At 42.4% G+C, this 22,062-nt stretch overlaps 1 protein-coding gene across 1 annotated transcript in view; it reads right to left on the bottom strand.

Moving 5' to 3' along the window:
* The window catches only part of mdn1 (midasin AAA ATPase 1), a 147,876-nt gene that overhangs the window by 19,360 nt on the left and 106,454 nt on the right, over positions 1–22,062 (bottom strand). The window contains 22 exon segments of the mRNA XM_079643066.1: positions 1,488–1,603; positions 2,946–3,051; positions 3,765–3,891; positions 4,393–4,539; positions 4,813–4,957; positions 5,238–5,421; positions 5,747–5,820; positions 5,934–6,043; positions 6,748–6,906; positions 7,290–7,414; positions 8,031–8,125; positions 8,603–8,698; positions 14,928–15,166; positions 15,242–15,527; positions 16,049–16,210; positions 16,336–17,011; positions 17,137–17,249; positions 17,687–18,074; positions 18,699–18,913; positions 19,010–19,174; positions 20,880–21,003; positions 21,666–21,906. Coding sequence (XP_079499192.1) covers positions 1,488–1,603; positions 2,946–3,051; positions 3,765–3,891; positions 4,393–4,539; positions 4,813–4,957; positions 5,238–5,421; positions 5,747–5,820; positions 5,934–6,043; positions 6,748–6,906; positions 7,290–7,414; positions 8,031–8,125; positions 8,603–8,698; positions 14,928–15,166; positions 15,242–15,527; positions 16,049–16,210; positions 16,336–17,011; positions 17,137–17,249; positions 17,687–18,074; positions 18,699–18,913; positions 19,010–19,174; positions 20,880–21,003; positions 21,666–21,906 — 4,093 coding nt within the window.

The following is a 22,062-nucleotide window of genomic DNA, read 5'->3' as shown; positions in this document are numbered from 1 at the left end:
TAGAGCAGCATGTCAAAACAAGGCATTGCAAATCATTTGAAACAAAAAGAATAGAAAATAAACAAACAAACATCTCAAAATAGAAAAAAAGAACTAACAGAACTCAAAAGTATACTGTGAAAGATAAATGTGTTACTCTGTACTTCTATTAAATGTAATAATACAAATGTACCTAGTATTATACAACGTTATCAAACTGTGGATGCACGTTAAAAAAGCTCTTACTTGTATAAGTTAAACATGAACAATATAACACTTTGGAACAGGCATAATGATTACTTTTACTCTTGATATTTTGATGACCATTTTTTCCTCTCTCTTTTATTTCAGGACTTCTATAGGGGTTAGTGTTCAGTAAAGGATCTTCTATCACTGTTTATGGCTGCTGTGAGGAATCTGACCCTGACCTCGCTGTGTGCAGGCCATGATGATTACAAACAAGTTTCCCCAATAGGCGCTTTCACACCCGAGTACCTTTCCCAGTATATTTCCGATAGCTCTTGAAATCTTGCGTTCAGATAAAAAAAAAATCTACGTACTGGGAACTAAGTACGGCAAAGTACTTGGTGTGAAAGTGCCCAAAGGGATCAATAATTAAAATGTAATAATACTAAAATAATATTGCTTTTCTATTTTAACCGGATGCCAAAATGACATCATGTGTATAATTATTTTAAGTAACTGTATACATTTCCTCTTTAAAATACTTTTTTTTGCACCAGGTGTGTTTACTCTTTAAACAACAACCTGTTGTCCAACTTCCAAAATCTAGATTCAGCTTTTATTTACACTTAAAGGTGAGGTAGGTAATTCACTTCAGAAATACTTTTTGTCATATTCCATGGAATGCTCTTAACATCCCGATAGCAATGAATATCTTAAGTGCTTTGACAATAAATATATACATCTGTGGAAGCCGTAGTGCTGCAAAAAGCACGACCAATCATCTGAGCCGGCCCGGCTAAAGTAACTGGATGGCCTACCGGCCTGTCAGCCTTCCATCTGTGCACAAACTGATCTCGTGCCCTCATTGGTCATGTGCGCGTTCGAGTGTGTTGGAGGAGGGGCTCTGTAAGGAAGTCCGAAGGAAGGGGCAGATTTTCTCCGGTTGTGTATTTTCAAACTCAAGCTGGTTTCTCCATTCTTATCTACTCTACATTTAACCCTTACTTCCTATCAACTTTTGTCCTCCAAGTTTGACTATTTATAAAGAATTTAGTATAAGTACATGTTACACCTTTTACTGTAAGGCATATTGATTCCTACTTATTACCACAGGATTGACTTTTTTTTAAATGTATGGTGAATAGACCTCATTTACACAAAACCAAACCTTATTTCAGAGTTATAAAAGAAACAAATGTTGAATGATTTTACAAACCATACATTTTTTTTTCTTTGTTAGAAAGGAAGGAATGCCAATAAAAGTATTTGTTAAATTGGTTGAAAGTGATACACGGCCTGTGAGAGCGGAGCAGCGGACTGACCTGAGGTGGAGCCACTGCTCCGTCAGCCCGGCCAGGCGCTGCCTCTGCTGGAGGAGCAGCTTGAAGAGGTGAGAGGAGAAGCCTCTGCAGCGGTCGATGTTCCCCACACCCAGCTCCTGCACACACACAGAGAGACACTTCAGACCACAGGCAGGGGCACGGGCACACACGGGCACACACGGGCGCACGCACACACACACACACACACACACACACACACACACACACACACACACACACACACACACACACACACACACACACACACACACACACACACACACACACACACACCTACAGAGGCCCCCCAATTCCAAACCACGCCCTACCCCTCCGTGATGGAGTGAACTCCGTGGAGTGACACATGAGGCTCCCTCCTGTCAGATGGAGGGAGTAAATACAGCAGCAAGCTTTGGGACGGCCTCCCCTCTCTGGCAGAAACAGGAAATGCCATAACTGTATGTAACAACGGTTTCAAATCAACATCTCTTTGACAAACAATGTAAATTAATAACTCAAATAAAACTCCAAACATCTTTCATCTTTCTTTTAGTTTTAAACCTGATGTTTATAAGCTTCGTAGTTTTTGCAACAGTTTGTAAATATACACAACTTTATAATAAAATGCACACATTTACCTTTTTCTAGACTAAACACAGGTATGATCCTAAGTTAAAAAAGATGAGGTTATCATGAGGTTGTTAACATTTATTTTGTTAGCTGTGTGTTTCCTGACGGACACACACAGCGTTGAGTCCCGTAAGGTAGGGCAGCAGGTGAAGTCAAGACCGATGCAGACTCGCTGTTTGAGGGCTTGATAGCCCACTCCCACTCCACACTCGTTGGTTTGGAACAGCAATGTGGTGAACGCACAAACGGAGGGTAGGGTGTAGCGGGTGGATTGGAATTGGGCCAAAGACACTTCAGACCACAGGGCCAAACACACACACACTAACCAGATGCGGATGTCAACGCTGGCTCTTCGCCTGTAATCCCTTGCCCTCATCACCCGTTGTATAAAGTAACTATGTACATTTACTCAAGTACTGCACTTCCATGTTATGCTACTTTGTACTTCTACTCCACTACAATTCAAAAGTAAATGGTACTTCTACTCCACTACATGTATTTAATACCTTTAGTTACTTCACAGATGTGGATGAATGATGTGAAATATAATCAAGTGTTGAATCAGACTTTAGTTCCACCTGGAGTAAATTCACAAGCTACCCTGCAGTATACAAATTCATTCAAACTAGCTGCACCTTTACCAGCTTTGAGAACACTTTAGTGATCAATAATTATAATCAAAACTTGTAACAGAGTATTCCTACACTCTGGTGCTTCTACTTAAGTACAAGATCTGAGTAATTTTCCCACCTCTGCTCATCACTATAACCTGTAGACAGAGAGGAGTAACTAATACTACAGGTGGTGATGTTATATTGCTATATTGACCTTGGCAGCGTTTTGCAGAGCTGTCAGCATGGCGCTCCTCCTCGCCCAGGAGCGGTAGAAGTACTTCTGACATCCATCCCAGGCTGCCAATAGCTCTGTGAACAACCTGCAGCACACAGAACAGAGAGCAGTCAGAGAGGTCATTACAGAGGATTTACCCAAGCCTAGTTTATCAGTAACATTACTGATGATAATGGAAACAAATCAATTAAGTTGTACAGGGTAAAAAATATCAATTCTGGTGATCCATTTAATCTAATTCATGGATAATGATAAATGGGGTTGAACAGCACAACGAGAGTGGAGCAATATTGCGCTACAACGCGTTACAGTCATCAGATTACATTCGTCTGTAACGCGTTACTGTTGAGAACAGCAGTAATTACATTACAGTTACTGAGCACAAAATGATCTTATCTCTGCTATGAGCAGAGTCTCAGCAGAGATAAGCAGTCGCAGCAAACATCATGGAGGAAATGCTGCTTGTTTCCACGGTGGAATCGTCGTCTTTCAGAAACATACTGAGCAAGATACAGGTAAGGCGGGGCGTTACAGAGTAATCAAAAAGTAATGTGGCTAGAAGTGTATCTCATTACTTTCAGCAGTGAGCCATTTAGTACATTACTTCTTTTTTTTTTGGTAATGTGTGATGCATTACTTTTTTGGAGTAACTACCCCAACACTGGAGAGGAGTCATGGAGTTGGTGAACAGTGTCTATTCAAAATGTGCTCAGTAGTTAACATCAACCACCTAAAGCAGTGTCTCTATAAACTGGGATGTATTTTTGATAAGCCTCATAGTAAGAAAGGTGTTATTACATGCTCTCAGCCTGCTCCTGGTTCCTGACAGCAGACAGAGCGGTGGTCATCTCCAGCGGCTGCATACACAGGTTCCTCTCTGGGTCGGCGGTCCGGTTCCACAGCAGGCCTTTACGGTACGACAGACCTGGATAGGACCGAGAGAGATTTCAGAGTGAGGTTTGAAGAACTTGTTTTCCTTCAGAGACTTATCAGAATCAGAATACCTTTATCCATCCCAGAGGGGAAATGTACATTGGTACAGCCAAAGTAAAGAGCCAAACATAGCTTCATCTAAATTAAAAAGCATGCATAAAATATTCAAGATATAAATAGAAATTACACAAAATACAATTAAAAGATTTCACATCCAGTACCAGTGACAGTGAAAAATAAGTGTAGCATGTATAAGGTAGTGTGATAGCAGCCAGGTGATAGTAGATATATTGCAGTTATTTACAGATTTATTACAGAAGATGAATTCTCTTATGAAGGGACAGCAGCCAGTAATAATAATTATGATGAGGGGTATATGTACAGTATATTCCACATAGCAATAATGAACAACAGGGGTGATATAGTCTTTGTTGTTATGTGTGGTGGTCTACCAGGGTCCCTGATGGCTTCCGATTAATGAGAGTGAACGCACCTATTCCTGCGAGCATCTTGAACAGTTCAGACAGAGCTCTCTGCTTCTGCTGCAGGATGTGCTTCACTTCAGACTTCTGCTTCTCCTTCTCTGCCGTCATGTCCACGGTCAGGTTCTGCAGGTCCCGCAGGTTGCTGATCACCTCACCTGAGGAGGAGTATACAAATAAACTGCATTTACCCTGTGGGGTTTGGGGAGCAATACACCAGCTCTGTGAGGTGAAGACACAAAAACAAACTACATATTTTCCTTACAACAACCTTAATGTCTATCATCAGCTGCAGGTGGAAATCTGAGGTTAAACCCTCCACTTTATCAAGAGCCTTGTGTAACTGATTCTATACTGTGTGCAGAAAAACTTTTATGGGACGCTTGTCTGTCAAAAGACAGATATTCACTGTGTCCAGGTGGGATGGTTACCAGTGAAGCAGTCCAGGTCTTCAGCCAGCTCCGGCGCCGGGTTCTTCTTCTGCAGCTGGACGCACAGCTTCTTCATCTTCCGGGTCAGAGCCGGCAGGCGGCCCTGCAGAGAGGAGGCCTCCACACCTTCTTCTGGGCCCTCAAGCTGAAATATACAATCGAACCAAGGTTATTAATTCAGCCAAGGTTATCTCATTCAACTATGAAGAAACAAACTAAAAAGAAAGAATCCTGTAGGTGTATTTCCTATCTATAAGATTAAGTGCTACTGCATTAGCTTCACTTAAAGCCAAATCCTTTGTGAGTGCTACGTACAGAAGGTTTGTTTTATTTTTTATTTGCAAAGATGCAGTCAGAACAGTACTTATCACCATAAGTAAGGACGTGATAATAACTGATATAATAATCATGGTGAATATAACAACCTGAAGATCTCTGCCCTTCCCAGGCAGGGTGTTCTTCAGAGCCTTGTGGACCCGATGGAGGGGGGTCTCCTCTGGGTTAGCATCCACACTGTCCAGGCTGGCGCTGCTCCCCTCCTCCACTAGAGAGGGGGCACTCGGCCCACTCAGAGCCGCCTCAAACTTCTTCACAAACTTGAAGAGAGTCCTGAGAGGAGAAGGGAAGATGGGCAGAACAGAGGGGGTGAGAGGGCGGCCATCTTGTGTTCAAGGATTTCAAAAGACAGGGGAAGAACACAGTTCAAATAAAAAAAAGAATTGTAATAATATAAAGTGTATTAAATAATGAGAATCAAATAATACAAATTAAAGAAATAACAAATAATACATACATTTAAAAAGTAAAACAATTTAGTATGTTTATACAGAATACAATTAAATAATACAAAAATATATACATTTATTACTTCATTATTTATTAATAACACTCAAAAATGAATACACGGCACAATCTTATTGGGGTGATATGTTACCGATGCGTCTTGTCCACTGACTGCTTGATGGACCAGAAACTGACATCGTTCCATTTGGAGATCTTGACAAAGTCCTGAGAGGAAGACATCACAGAGAACTTCAGAATGTGCAGCGCTGTGGACTCTGACATGTTTGGACTGGGTTTCAGGTTATTGGTATGCAATGATAAAGGAGACTCATAGAAACCTTGAGCTCCTTCTCGATGGGCTGCCTGAGCGAAGTGATCTTGGTCTGGATGCCGTCAGAGAACTGGCTGTAGTATTTGTGCAGGTTCCACAGTAGACTGGACAATGGCTCTGTAAAATAAACGAGTTAACAGGTCATCCGGATCAATAGTTCGGTCTCCATCATTGCAGGAAGCAACACTTGATATTAGCTGGTTTTGCCCTTTTGCTTTACAAAGGTCAAATGTATTTGAGGATAAACATGAACTAAAAGAGATGAGATGATCATTTCCTCCGCACTATTGAATTCAGTCCAAATCCAATCAGTGGTGTCTGAACCAGTATGTATAGTCCCATTGTAGCAGCTGACCCCGTCTGATCAACGGATCAATACACCACTCCACTAATGATGTTGTAATGAGTTGTTCTTTTCTCTATCGTCTACTTGCCAGCACTGTGAATCAGGAAATGTTGTAGGACCCCAAAGTTTTATGTTAGAAATGTGTAGTGCGGGTCCCCAGCACATAGAAACTGCCGGAAGCTAAGTTGCATATGTTGGGAATTTGCACAATTAGCATCATTTGTCTTTGCGCTCCACTGCAATCAAAATATCATGTATATTAGAGTCTTTGGAACATCTTTTCACATTAAGCACCTACAGTATATCTAAGTGAGTCAAACAGAATGAAGAGTGTTGATTTGCTGCAGTGTTTTCACAGTATAACAATTATTGGTTCAGGACGGGTACAGAGGAGAGGAAGGATCACATTACAGAGTGGATCTGTTCCACATAGAGCCCTGTGTTAGGTCAGACTAAATGAACAGTGCTGGCTGACCTTGTCCAGGCTGCTGGGGGTCCAGCAGCAGCAGGTGGCAGTGGAAGCTGAGCAGCGTGTCCAGGCGGGTGTGGAACTGTCCCAGGGTGGAGCCCTCCATGAAGGCCTGGAGGGTTGAGCACACAGAGGACAGGGAGAGGCGCTCCACCTCCTCCTCACCTAGAGCCAGGAAGAGAAACATTTTTTTCTGGTTATACAGTTGTCTGATAATGGGAGGAAGTATGGTTTTCAGTATTTTGTTTTGCCTTTAAATACATATTGATGAGTTATGTTGTGAGCCACCTACTGGTTGATGAATGTCATTCTTCATTGCTATTTGTCACAGTTACAGAGACATAACCCTAACACTTGGTTAAGCAGATAAGAAGTACTTAGCTACTTTTCTCATAAAAAACATAGTTTTAGTTTGATATATTTCCTAAAGTCCCCCCATGAAAGCACATTAGAAAGGACATTTTAACTCGGCCGATTACAAAATGTGTTGATGGTTTAAAAATAAATATCATCTGAATATTTGTGTCATGGGAGCCATGATGTGTAACCTTTCTCAGCATCCTGCTTCTGCTCCTCCAGGTACCTCTCCACCAGCTGGTAGATGGAGAACCAGTGTTTGGTGGATCTCTCAGTGTGCCGCTTCAAAGCGTTGTCCAGACTGCTCGACCAGAAACTACACGTAGCACAGGAGAGGACACGTTTACATTTTGCACACAGGAACAGGAAACAGCTAGTTCTGATCCTATACTCTGGTAGAGGAAAACACTGCTAGCTGAGGATTCCAGTCCAGTTTGAATCTTCCTAATGCAGTACCTAAAAGCACCTTAAACGAGTTGACAGTATGTATTGATTAGCTGAAAATGGGATGCTGCCTACTCTCACACTAAGCATGAATATGTATTTAACAAGTAGGTAGCTATGACTTCGACTCATTGGAAAATATTTTAATAACTTTTGATCCTCAAGATTTTAAGAAGGTGCGGACCAAATCCTAAGCTAATGTACCTACCAACATTCAAACATCAAGCACAACCCACAGCAGGGCCTGCCTTTAAGGTGGTGCCGTTGAGCCATTTGACATCGCCCATGCGTAATACCCAGATTTTAAATACATTTTCTCCACGTGTGAATTTTGTGCAACATTGAATCAAATTTTGGAGCATGTTTTAGGCCTGCAAAACCTTGTTTCATCTCCGAGACTACAAATATTTCTTACAGTTTAAATATTGTCCCTTTTGTATCTCGCACCCTAATCAGATGCAGGCTTATTGAAACCCTCTGTGTCTCACCTGAGCTCCAGTTTGCGCCACTGGATGATGAGCTGGGTGACTGCTTCCAGTTCCTTACGCAGAGAGACTGAGCGGCTGGCGTTATTCTCCCAGTCCTGAGGAGAGCACATAACACGGAGCTCACTTCAGTGCAACACATTTACATTTCAGAAAGTACAACTATCACATTTGGACCTGCTATTGATGGCATCTATTAAAAAGGTCACAGATTTATTTCAGTTGATTAGCTGTGTCAACACTAGGTTGAACTCCCGATGGAATCATGCATGGCACAGGGCGACTGTGGCCGCAAGGGAGTGCGGTCGTCTTTCAACCAGAAGGTTGTGGGTTCGATCCCAGCCCATGCAGTCAACATGTCGATGTATCCTTGGGCAAGATACTTAACCCTGAGTTGCTCCCGATGGCATGGCCAACGGTGTGTGAATGTTAGGTCCTAGAGTAAGGTGCACTGCTCTGTATGAATGGGTGTGAATGGGTGAATGACATGTAGTATGTAAAGCGCTTTGAGGGGTCTTAAAGACTGGATAAAGCGCTATATAAGTACAGTCCATTTACCATTTACATGAGCTCACCTGAGCTTTACTTAGCAGGATCTCCAGACCGTTGAGGAACTTGGCCAATGGGCTGGCCAGAGTGAAGGTCTGGATCCTCTCTATCACCACCGACAGCTGAGGACAACACACAGGGATACACATCATGTGATCTGAGAGCAACACATACCAGGCTCCATAACCAGGGTAGGATTTTCACGGCGGCCATGGCCGTCGTAGCCCCTCGGTCTGGCCGTTATGCCCCACAAATAATTGTACGTCCTACGGCCACCATGGCCTGTGTGCCCCTGATACTGTTAAAATCTCGAAGTTGTTTTAAAAGCGTCAGAACAGTGGTTTCTGAACTGCATTATGCTTCGTTCAGAACCGACGCGATTCCAATATTGTCATTGCTCTAACCCAGGGGTCGGCAACCCGCGGTCCACGGGCCGCATGCGGCCCTTTAAGCCCTCTGCTCTGGCTCCCTTGAGTTTAGACAAAAATAAGAAGGAAATAAAATAAAAGTATTTGTAGGACTATTTATATTTTGTTGCATGGTTGAAAATGTTTCGTATCTTGTATTTTGAGGTGATACTGTGACACATAAATAAAAAACAAAACGGTTTTAATTAGGTCAACTAAAATGCGTCACATCCTGCTACGGTCCCACGCGAGCGCCTTAACCTGACCCCCGGCTCGATGAGCGAACTATGGATAAATCAAAGAAAAGTACCGGAGGAACACAGGATTTAATTCTGCCTGGACAGAGTTATATGCTTTCACAGCAAACGATGCTGGTTTACCGGTATGTTTGATATGGAGAGAGAAGTTGTCAAAGGTGCTGCAGCCTTTACGTAGCGAGGAACAACAAGGGAGAGGAAGACAGCTGACGATCTTCAGTCATAATTCAATGGGGTATGTAATTTATTTCAGAAAACACTTTTTGTTATATTCCATGGAATGCTCTTAACGTCCCGATAGCAATGAATATATTAAATGCTTTGACAATAAATACATACAAAAATCAATCTCTGGAAGCCGTAGCGCTGTAAAAAGCACGACCAATCATCTGAGCCGGCCCGGCTAAAGTAACTGGATGGCCTAACTGCCCGTCAGCCTTCCATCTGTGCACAAACTTATCTCGTGGCCTCATTGATGATGCACTTTTGTATGTGTTGGAGGAGGGGCTCTGTAAGGAAGTCTGAAGGAAGAGGCATATTTTTTCCGGTTGTGTATTTTCAAATTCTAGCGCACTCGAGCTGGTTTCTCCATTCTTACCTACCCTACCTTTAACTCGTTTTAGGGTGCAGCTATATGTTTTATTTATTTCAAAGTGGGCCCATTTTAATAATATTTTTTTTTCCTTCAAATGTGCAGATGACTCCTCAAGTGCTGTGTTTAATTTATTTTAAAGTAGGCCTGTGTATTATTTGTAATTCTCCTTATAGGAGTTCTTTGCTTCTTATTAGAGGTTAACAGTTTTATATAATGTAATAAATAGCCTAATAAATGCAAACAACTGTAGTTTTTGTCTGATATAACAATAAATACAACTTTATGAGCTATCAAGCTATGAAATATGTTTTGCGGCTCCAGACAAAAAAATGTTTTGGAAAAAGGAGCAAAATGGCTCTTTTGGTCAAAAAAGGTTGCAGACCCCTGGTCTAACCGCTGGAGTTTCACCGCGGCTGTCAGCTGTGTTTACTCCTGTCATTCAAACAGGACGCGCTGGAGAGGGGGCTGGGCTTGTTTCCATGTAAATACTGTGGTGGAAAACAACTACGAGAAAATTAACCTATTTTACAGTGATTTAATTGTAATACACGTTTCAAAATGATGCTGAAGTAACTACATACTGATAAAGGTTAGTAAAAAACATGAATTAATGCTTTGACAAGTGTGCAGACAAGACGGCAAGCGAAAAACCTTTTAAAATGCGTGTTTTTTGAATAGATCAATCAGGCTAAACTAACCTGTAGCTGCTCCGTCCAAACTCACAACAACATCCTAAAGACAGAATTAAAGCAGCGATTGTACTCGCCATGACACTCTGTGGTTTGTACATGTCTAACTTTTGTCCAGTTTCTGAACAGAGCTGTGAGGAGTTGAACGCACGCGCACACACACACACACACACACACACACACACACACACACACACACACACACACACACACACACACACACACACACACACACACACACACACACACACACACACACACACACACACACACACACGATGTGCAGAGTTTGACCCTTGAAGGCTGTTTCTTCTGCTCTGAAATGGAATATATTTATTACATTTTAATATAATTTTTAATTTTTTTGATTTGATTTTGGATTTGTGAATGGGAGAAGTAGTAGATGGAAAACATACCAAACACTAATTATTAAAAGTATTTTTATTTTATATGCGGTAATACTAAGGAGGCATAGGCCTATATGATGATATAATGTTTGACATTATTGATATTAAAAAAGTGATTTGTTTTCCATGTCATTCGTGTGTTTTTCTTATCAAAAAGTGAAGTTATTTATTTGTAAGCTCCAAATCCAAATGTTTCCCTCAATGGCCTTTGCGCCCTGGCATGTGGCCTTTGCGCCCTGAAAAAATGTGTGACACCAAAGGCCAAATGGCCTTGCCCCTAAAATGACGAAATTCCAAGCCTGTCCATAACTGTTCAATGACATGGGACTGTTTTCTTGTAGTCTAATCTGCCTAAAAACAATCAAATGTAAAACTCCTAGGTGGACATTGTGGGTTGTTAAAGTTACAGATTTTTTATTTGAGCATAAAATAACTCATCACTAACACAACAAAATAAATCAATTTGGCCTTTAAAGCAAGATACTAGAGTTGTATCTAATCACTATCCAAGAAGCAAAGTGTTCATGGTCAGTTTGTGAGATATCGATTGATGGACATTTCTTTTTTATCTCCGTTATGCTCTCTGTAGGTAGATACAGATACTCTTACTACTTTAAATCCAGGCTGAAGACTTTTCTTTTTACCGCTGCTTTTAAACTATTCATATCCCACACTGCGAATTGTATTCATGTATTTTATATAAGACTGTCAAACGATTAACATTTTTAAATCAGATTAATCACAGCTTAAAAATTAATTAATCATGATTAATCACCATTTGAACTATGTCCAAAATATGCCATTTCTTTATGTATATTGTTGTGGGAATGGAAAGATAAATGAAAGAAGGCGGATATATCCATTTCACATACAGTATGTATGTATGTTTATTATAACATTGTTCTGTGTGTCAAAATGAAAGACAGCCCACACACCTATAAATCATCAAACCGTGGGGTCTCATTTCATTACGTGTTGATAATTACAGCAAAAGTATTCTCCGTCGGGACTTCCTGCAACAACACCACGCCGTTATCTTGATTCTGATTGGCCAGAAGAAATGATCAAATATGTTCTATTGAGAAGACGATCACTACGTGACAAAAGTTTTCAAAACCGTTTCTAGTCTTCGGTATTTCCAGACAAGTGGCTGCTGAAATCAATCTTACTATGCTGTCTGTGCAATTTACTCCGCACGAGTTGGCGGACTTTACTTTGCTTACTTTAACATCATTTTTCATGGTGGGGCTAAGCAATTTCTTGGTATGGGTGTAGCCTACCCCAGCCATACCCTGGCGCTGCCACTGGTGGGATGTATGGGGCGGGCCATTCTGCACATGCGTTAAATGCGTTAAATATTTTAACGCAATTAATTCAAAAAATGAATTAATGCCGTTAACGCGATAATTTTGACAGCATTAATTTTATATATTATCTTGTTTTACGTATATTGTACTCTCTTTGCTTTTTAATGACTGTTATAAATACCATTGTATAATGTGTGTCCACTGCACATTTCTTAATGCTCTTAATGTCTTTCATTTCTGTAAAGCACTTTGCGTAGTGTGGAAAGTTGCTATATATATTTTCCTTGCCTAGGAAAAGACACAGGCCCTAATAGTTGTACTTATCAACAGCAGCCCTATTATGGAGTCAGATTTGGGTCAATATTCTAGCGCGCAAAACAAGCTACTCACGAGCGGAAAATGTGCTTTTACACCCGCGTGAAATTACCCTCGCGCGCAGTATAAAAGACACCTGTCCACAACCTCAAACAGTCACACTCCAAACTCCACTATGGCCAAGACCAAAGAGCTGTCAAAGGACACCAGAAACAAAATTGTAGACCTGCACCAGGCTGGGAAGACTGAATCTGCAATAGGTAAGCGGCTTGGTGTGAAGAAATCAACTGTGGGAGCAATTATTAGAAAATGGAAGACATAAAAGACCACTGATAATCTCCCTCGATCTGGGGCTCCACGCAAGATCTCACCCCGTGGGGTCAAAATGATCACAAGAACGGTGAGCAAAAATCCCAGAACCACACGGGGGGACCTAGTCAATGACCTGCAGAGAGCTGGGACCAAAGTAACAAAGGATACCATCAGTAACACACTACGCCGCCAGGGACTCAAATCCTGCAGTGCCAGACGTGTCCCCCTGCTTAAGCCAGTACATGTCCAGGCCCGTCTGAAGTTTGCTAGAGAGCATTTAGATGATCCAGAAGAGGATTGGGAGAATGTCATATGGTCAGATGAAACCAAAATATAACTTTTTGGTAAAAACTCAACTAGACGTGTTTGGAGGAGAAAGAATGCTGAGTTGCATGCAAAGAACACCATACCTACTGTGAAACATGGGGGTGGAAACATCATGCTTTGGGGCTGTTTTTCTGCAAAGGGACCAGGACGACTGATCCGTGTAAAGGAAAGAATGAATGGGGCCATGTATCGTGAGATTTTGAGTGACAACCTCCTTCCATCAGCAAGGGCATTGAAGATGAAACGTGGCTGGGTCTTTCAGCATGACAATGATCCCAAACACACCGCCCGGGCAACGAAGGAGTGGCTTCCTAAGAAGCATTTCAAGGTCCTGGAGTGGCCTAGCCAGTCTCCAGATCTCAACCCCATAGAAAATCTTTGGAGGGAGTTGAAAGTCTGTGTTGCCCAGCGACAGCCCCAAAACATCACTGCTCTAGAGGAGATCTGCATGGAGGAATGGGCCAAAATACCAGCAACAGTGTGTGAAAACCTTGTGAAGACTTACAGAAAACGTTTGACCTCTGTAATTGCCAACAAAGGGTATATAACAAAGTATTGAGATTAACTTTTGTTATTGACCAAATACTTATTTTCCACCATAATTTGCAAATAAAGTCTTTAAAAATCAGAAATTGTGATTTTCTGGATTTTTTTTTTAAAACTCTCTCATAGTTGAGGTATACCTAGGATGAAAATTACAGGCCTCGCTCATCTTTTGAAGTGGGAGAACTTGCACAATTGGTGGATGACTAAATACTTTTTTGCCCCACTGTATGTGTATATATATATATATATATATATATATACACAAATACATTTTATATAAAACAATATATTTTTGAGTGGGCTGTATCTGTCGAAAACTGCAAGCTACAGTATGTCTGCTGAACGCACCTCCCTTACGAAATGAACTATAGTATTACTATAGTATTGTATAGTGTACTATAGTATTTTTCACCAGCTATTGTATTAGTATAGTCTTTTCTGTAGTGCCATTTTATTAGCTACAGTAGCCCTATAATATTTCAATAGTAATACTATGTATCTCGATCTTTGTAGTATTCCTATATTATTTTAAAAAGTATAACTATAGTATAATATATATACTGTTTCTGTAGTTTTTTTTTTGAACACACTATAGAACACTCCTAGTAATATCATGATATTGTCATAGTGAATGCATATTATTACTATAGTGTTTGTAAAAGTATTACTAAAGTTTTTTTTTTGTTTTGTTTCCGCATTAAGACTATATTATTTTAAATAGTACTATAGTATAATATATAGTGTTTCTGTAGTTGTTTTTTGAACACACTATAGAACACTCCTAGTAATAGTATGATATTGTCATAATGAATGCATATTATTACTATAGTGTTTGTAAAAGCATTACACTACTAGAATTAATGTGTCATTTTTTTTTTATCAAATTAATTGATAGTTCAGGCATTTATCAAACCTGGCAACTCTGGGCTTCCTGGCAGCTGTCAATCAAAGTCCAGTGGCTCCGCCCCAAAGTGTGAGAAACTTTTCACGCGCGCGCAGACGGACTCCGCGAGCGAGTGAGGCTGACACTCCCACGAGCGAGCAAGAGGGCTGTCTGCGCGCGAGGGTCATTTCATGCGCGTGTAAAAGCACATTTTTTTTGCGCACTAGAATATTGACCCAAATCTGACTCCATAGCTGGCTTCCTTCCTTGCGTTAACAACTGCTAACTGATTGAAAGGGACCTGACCTGTACGAGAGCGGGGTGCTCGGGCCAGTCCTCCAGCCTCTGCTTCACCGCCACACCCAGCTGCAGCAGGACAGGGAGACACAGACGGGCCTCGCTCATGTTGGGCTGCTGGTAGAAGTCGTAGGCTCCCTCTGAGGTGACTGACAGGCCATCGGGGCCCCCGGAGCCCTGCACTGTGTTCTGCAGGAGGGCAGACAGCAGCAGCTCACTGCCTGTGAGCTGCTGGTCGATCTCAGCATCTGAGACACAGAGGAACACATTTAACAACAACACTCAGGAGAGTCTGCGTTGTTTGAGTGACAGTAAACACTGACCAATCAGATGATAGAAGCGGGACATCATAGGGGAAGCAATCTGGTAGGAGGAGACCAAGGCTATGATGTGTTCTCTGCTGTGATTGGCTGGTGTTGTGCCCTTGTACCACAGTGATCGGGCGTGTCCCAGAGAGAGGCGCTGATGGACCTTCAGCACTGTGTTCATGGCAGCCACAGACAGGAAGCTGCCCTCACTGGACTCCTCCTGGACTCCCTCCTCCTCCTCCTGACGCTCTGAGTCTGATGGACCCTCCAGACTCGGCAGGGCCATGATGTCTGCAAAGTCCTGAAAAAGTGTGGAATGAGACCTTTAAATGTTTGAACATTGTTTTTTCGAGTTATGTCTCTCTTTGGTGTCATCTAATTTCTCTGCTGCACTAACAAACACAGGGTATTGACATTTCAAGAGGGTACATCTTTATGATATTGATAACCGTTCCATTGGATCATGGCCAGCCACCTTATTACCAGGTGAAGTTACGACCTGTAGAAACGTACATCTTATACAAATGTTTAATGTGAAATGTGTTGAACAGTCTGATACTTTCTTCCTACAGTACATTCTAAGCATGAGAGTAAAAATCATCAGCGTGTTTTTTCAGATTATCATCTTTGTGAGTTGAAATGAGCATTTTAGAATTGTATTTATTCTTCTTCAAAATGAAAGAGGTTATTACTGAGACATCACATTTCAGTTATTTATTATGATTCATGTTGGCAGGGAAACTGGAACAGTCTGTTGTAGCCTCACTAAGATCTCACAGTGTCTAACAGACCTCATGTTCCTCCTCAGGACAGAGTGAATACCTTGTTGAACTGAGGGAACTGCTGTTTGAAGTCTCTCTCCTCCTGCTCGTCCTCAGTCAGTCCTGATCCGTGCAGTCGGCTGCGGTTACGATACAGACTGGCCTCCATCTGCTCCTTCTCCCTCTTTAGTCTCTCCTGTTCGTCCCACTCGTTCACCAGAGCCTGTGGAGCATCATGTTACAGTCAGCCATGCATTCATTTAGAACATTTGAAAAATATTGCAATTATTGTTGGATAGATTCAAACTTGAACCATTTCTGGATCTGTGTGTAATCTGGAGCTCTGACCTGACAGATGTGTCTGAAGAGGCTGCGTGAATCGGAGCTGAACTCCCCGGTGGACAGGGTGTGGCACTGCACGTACAGCAGAGCATTCAGAAGCAGCGTGGAGGACCGGGGCACCACCTGCTCAGAGTCCTGCTGCGGGAGAAGTTTCCCCACGCAGCGCAGGATGTCCATGCAGGATCTGGAGCAGAGGAAGTCGGCCCGGGCCAGGTAGGAGGGCAGGCTGGGGGACAGGGAGGGGAAGGCCAGCAGGCAGGACACCAGCTTAGGCAGACCGGGAACAGGCGTGAGTGAGGCAGCCACCTGGGAGGCCACCAGCCTCATCCCATGACGGAGCTGCAGGATGCCGGTCCGCAACGGCCCCACCACGTCGGGGTACAGCGGGTAATCCTCCTGCAGCCTCTGGCAGAAGCGCTGCTGGGAGTTCTGCCACACAGCCTCCTCCTTCAGCAGGCCCTGGATGGCTGACCTGGACTTGGAGGAGGAGGAGGGGCCCTGCAGAGCCTTCAGCAGACGGAACAGCAGCTCCTTCACGGCTGACGTCTGGCCGATGCTGTACAGGTAGTGCTGCAGCTCCTGGAAGAGGCGGCCGTACTGCGGGTCATGAGGGCGGCAGGCCTGCTTCCTGGAGAGCTCCGCGATCTGCTCCTTCACCTGCTGCATTCGGATCCACAGGTACCTGCAACAACAAGCAACACAAGGGGATGAAGGACTATCCAGAAATCTAAAATCAGCAACCAGGCCCGACCTCAGCCTCTGGTTGACTTGTCATTTCACACAGGAGAACTAGTGGCTGGCTCTGACCTGATGCGAGGGTGCTGGAAGCCGTCAGTAGTGCTGCTCTCCTCCAGCTCCGCTCCGGTCATCAGCTGAGAGGACAGGCTGCGGCCCCTCCACTCCTCCTGCAGCACAGCCAGCTGCAAAAATAACATTATGATGACAACTTTCATTGAATTATGCGTTTTATATAAATTAGTGGTAATTATTGGTGTAATTACATGCTGCCAAAACATTGAAATGGTTTTAAATATAGAACCCTGACTACAATTTTACATATACCAGTATGTGATAATCCATCAAATGCTTTTCCTCTGATCTTAAACATGGTGGAAATAATTATTCTTTTTTTTGACTGACAAGTTTGACAATAAATAATTAAAAAAAAGATAAGTAATGAATTGGAATTAGCATTATTACCTCAATCTTGGTTACACCTTAAGACTATCTGTTGTATAGACACTCAAACCAGGACAAAGGTTGTACAGGGTTAGGGTGAATACCATTTTTCAATATTTTAAAAATGTAAAAAATTGTTTTCATTCAATACATTTGATAAAAACCATCAGTTGCTCACCTCCTGCTGGGCGTAGTTGAGTTTGTAGGCCCTCTTCACAGCCGGGTCAAAGATGGTCTGTGGGGTCCAGGCTTTGATCTGCAGCAGGCCCATGTTGACCCAGAACACTCCGGACTGGGCGGGCTGGTTGGAGCCTTGGACCTTGCTCTGGACGTATTGCTGAAGGCAGGCGCTGCAGGCCTCCAGCAGGCCGTCAGGGAGCACGTTGGGGGGCAGGAAGTCCCTGAAGACGGTCTGGATCTCCTGGGCCGCTATCAAAGGGTCCAAGTCCTCCACCAGGCTCTCGCAGCTCTCCATGAAGCCCTCCTGCAGGCTGGGGGGCAGCAGGTCCGCCATGCTCTGCAGCTGGCGGCGCAGCACAGCCCCCTGGAGACGGAAGTCTGTGCCCCTGGAGAGGACGGAGGGTTAGTAAGCCCCAAGATGATAAATGCTACACTGTAAAAAACAGAAATCTATCCAAGTATGTCTAAGTATTGTCTATTATCGGGTCAGAATATGTCTTTACACTTGATATGAGACATAATAATGTACGAAGTAACAATGCAGTGAGATAGAGGGACTTTTTAGACAATGCTTCTGAAGTATCTTGTTAAGTTAAAGACTCTTATTTTGAGTTGGAACTCGGGTGAAGTTTTTATACAAGGTTTTTAAGCTAATGTGGTATTTGTAAAAGATAGATCATCTTGTTTCAACAAATGAATCTTACTTGATTTTAGAAACCACATTTTTATTGGAAATCCACCAACTAAGATCAGAAAACAGAACACTGTTGAGCATTTCTGGCTTATTTTGAAACAACATTTCCTGATTCATGTAAATATAGTTAAAAATAAGTTTTCCCGACCAATTATAAGATCTCCTTTATCTAAATATCCCATCTTATTTCAAGAGATCTTACAAAGCTAATTTTCACAGATTTCTTTACTTATTACAAGAGAAAAAAACACATTTCAATATTTGTTTTACTTGTTTTTGAGCAGCATTGGAGAACATTAAAACGTGTTTGACCTACCTGAACTCAGCCAGAGCAGGGATGGCCATGTTGTCCCACAGCACAGCAGTCACGTCCTGCAGCTGCTGGATCCTCTCCTTCCACTCCCCCAGGGTGACATGGGACAGGGAGAGGAGGGCTGCTCCTGACGGTTCCCATGCACCTCCAGTCTCACTGCTGCAGAGAACTCCCAGCATGCAATAGGACCACACGGCTTTACTCATTAAGGCTGGTCCCTGAAAACAACATGGCCATGTGTTACTCTTCAAGAAATCCCTTAATAATAATTGTAGTATATACAGTAAGAGCAGCATGAGATGTTAGGTCAGTACCATGTTCTTTGCTCCGTGCTGCAGCTTTGGAGCTGTCTTGGTCTTGGGGCTCAGTGGGTCCCATTTCAGCCAGAGGTCGGGGTCAGAGGTCACACTGCTGGTCCACAGAGCGCCCAGAGCCTCTGACAGCAGCTCACACCAAACAAACTGCAGCTCTTCAGCCGGCTGGAGAGAAGAAGAAGGAATCATGAGCAACATTCTGTGGGTTTGGAGCCTAAGGAAATTCTTTCTTGTTTTCCGTATATTTTGTATTTTAATGTAATAGTACATCAGGGAGGTCTGACAGGAAACCAAGAGGGAGAATGGGGTATCCACAGCAGGGAAGCTGTGATTACAAGGTGGGTCTCCAGGACCCTACGGAATAGTTCTTAATCTGAAGTTTGTATCATGTTTGTATATTTTAGTGTGGCAATTATTGATTAAGTCAAATTGGAATTGAGTTTGGGAGTTTGGGACATTACTTAATAAAATTGATTATTTGGTTCCTGTTTTTCCTGATACTTAAAGATCTCCTCCAGACATCCTATAAGACATGGAACAATTTTCAGTTACTGATGTTTTCAGTAAAGTAACATTAAGCAACACACATATTTTGGAGGGGCAATTTCAATTTTGTAACTGACAAAAAGAAGATGGGATACCTTCTTTTTTTTGTATCGAATATTATCATCCTGAATCGATCCACAACTTAAAAATAATAATGAATATTATATTTATATTAAAATGAATGACTGATTGTTTTTTTTGTTACTGACAAATAATCTAGATAATTGTAATGATGGAAAGTTATCCTATAGATGAGAGTAACACATGTCACTTCCGGGCGAAAATGTACGGCCCGCCCACTTTTGGGGGGAAACAAAGCTGTCATTTGAATGACGGTCAATACAAATTCTGAAGTTTTTGCCAATCCGATCAGAATTTTTTGAAAACCGTGGATTTTTGGATCTTCAAAGAGCCCGATTACAATGGCCAGACAGGCAAACAATTACATTCAATCCTTTGAAATCAACAATCGGTCTCGATATATGGTTAAATTAAAATCAGTAGGCAAGGCTGTCATTTCTCAAGCTGTTACTCTCATGAGCGTGGCAGAAAATAATAGTTGTATCATGCCAAAAAGCTGCTGGGTCGTTTATTGCACCTCAAACATTAAAACAAATCCAGAGTTACGTGTTTCTGTACTTCCTCTAAGAAGAAAGGACAGTAACAGAAGATCTCAGTGGCTTCAGGCTCGATCGCCGTTCAAATGACAGCGTTGGTTTCCCCAAAAGTGGGCAGGGCCGTAAAGTGACGTAGATGTTACTCTCATCTATGAAAATCGATAGCCTACAGCTATATTTAACCATACATCGAGCCCGATCGTCGATTTCCAATGGCTTAATGTAATTGTTTGCCTGACTGGCCATTGTAATCGGGCTCTTTGAAGATCCAAAAATCCACGGTTTTCTTACATTTTTGATCGGATTGGCAAAAACTTCAGAATTTTTATTGACACCAAAAGTGGGCGGAGCCGTACTTATTGCCCGGGAGTGACGCATTTGTTACTCACATGTATAAACGAAGTCAGAGTTGTGTCAATCATTTCTGCTAACCTAAGCCTACTTTCGTTTTGAATCACTTTTCTTGAAGTCACTGAGAATTGAGATAATAAAATACATTTAGTGAACCGTTTTTGTCTCTGGTTTGCCTTTTGTACGCCATCATTTGCCACACTGCATTTTTTAGCATTGAAGTAGATGCTGAAATCAGCAGCCTCCAGAATCAATATTGAATTGGAAATTGTTTTGAAAAAATAATCAATTTTGAATGCAATCGTGACCCTAGAATTGAAAGTGGAATGGTGAAAGTGAAAGCTCACTGCACTGACCCTGTCGCTGCTGAGCAGGAACCACAGAGGCTGCAGCTGGCTCACGTTCATGGGGGTGGACTGCAGACAGTAGCGCAGATGTCTGGAGAGCTCTCTGCGTAGGCTGGCCTCCGCCTCCTGGTCACTGCAAGCATCAGGAGAACACGTCAGCACACACATCTAAGTTCATTTATATAGCCAAATATCACAAAACACGTCTGTCTCAGTGGGCTTTACAGATCAAATAAGTGCAAAAAGGAAAAGAAAATGACAGGAAAATAATGAAAAGACAATGTAGAGTGTAAAATAAAATATTAAATAAAACAAGAAAAAATACAGACAATAAAAAGACAATAAAATATCATAAAATATAGGACCCAGGAGGACAAACATAGGGTATCTAAAAACCAGCTCTAAATATAGGCTTCATTCAAAATGAATGTCTTCAGTGCACTCAAAATGAATGTCTTCAGTGCACTCAAAATGAATGTCTTCAGTGCACTCAACATTTTGGAGACTGTCTGTCTCCCTGATAAAAACAGGAAGTAGGTTCCCGAGAAAGGGAGCCTGGCAGCTGAATGCTCCGACTCCTGATCTAGTTAATCTTTGCCAATATTTTTTACTGTGGAGCTGGAGGCCAAAATGATACCATCGACAGCAATTATGTAATTTGATATTTCATTCCGAATATGTTTGGGGTCCTGTATAATAACCTCGGTTTTCTCAGAGTTGAATAATACAAAAGAATCAAATCACAGCCTCTTAACGGTTTCTATATCAGTTTGCTTTGAGGAGAGAGGCAGTTACCCAGGAGCCAGAGCCAGATGCAGCAGGTCAGTGCTGAGGCGCAGCTGGTTGAGGATCGCCAGCCCCTCCATCAGGGGCCACAGCTGGGCCCTGCGGCTCAGCTGCTGCAGCTCTTCCCTGGCCAGGTGCACCCCCTCCTCAGGCTCCTCCCCCTCAGGCAGGGAGCACACCTCCAGCAGCCCTTTGGAGGTCATGTGACGCTGCTGCTGCTCCACACTCGACACCAACCTCTCCAACACTCCTGAAGAGAGAAGAAAGTATAGCACTCACACACTGACCCTTTAATATCAGAGTATAGCACTAATGTACTGACCCTTTAATATCAGAATATAGCACTAATGTACTGACCTTTTAATATCAGAGTATAGCACTCACACACTGACCCTTTAATATCAGA

This window comes from Notothenia rossii (assembly GCF_949606895.1).
Source record: "Notothenia rossii genome assembly, chromosome: 8".
NCBI classification, from domain to species: Eukaryota; Metazoa; Chordata; class Actinopteri; order Perciformes; family Nototheniidae; genus Notothenia; species Notothenia rossii.
This window is presented reverse-complemented; position numbering and strand designations above follow the sequence as displayed.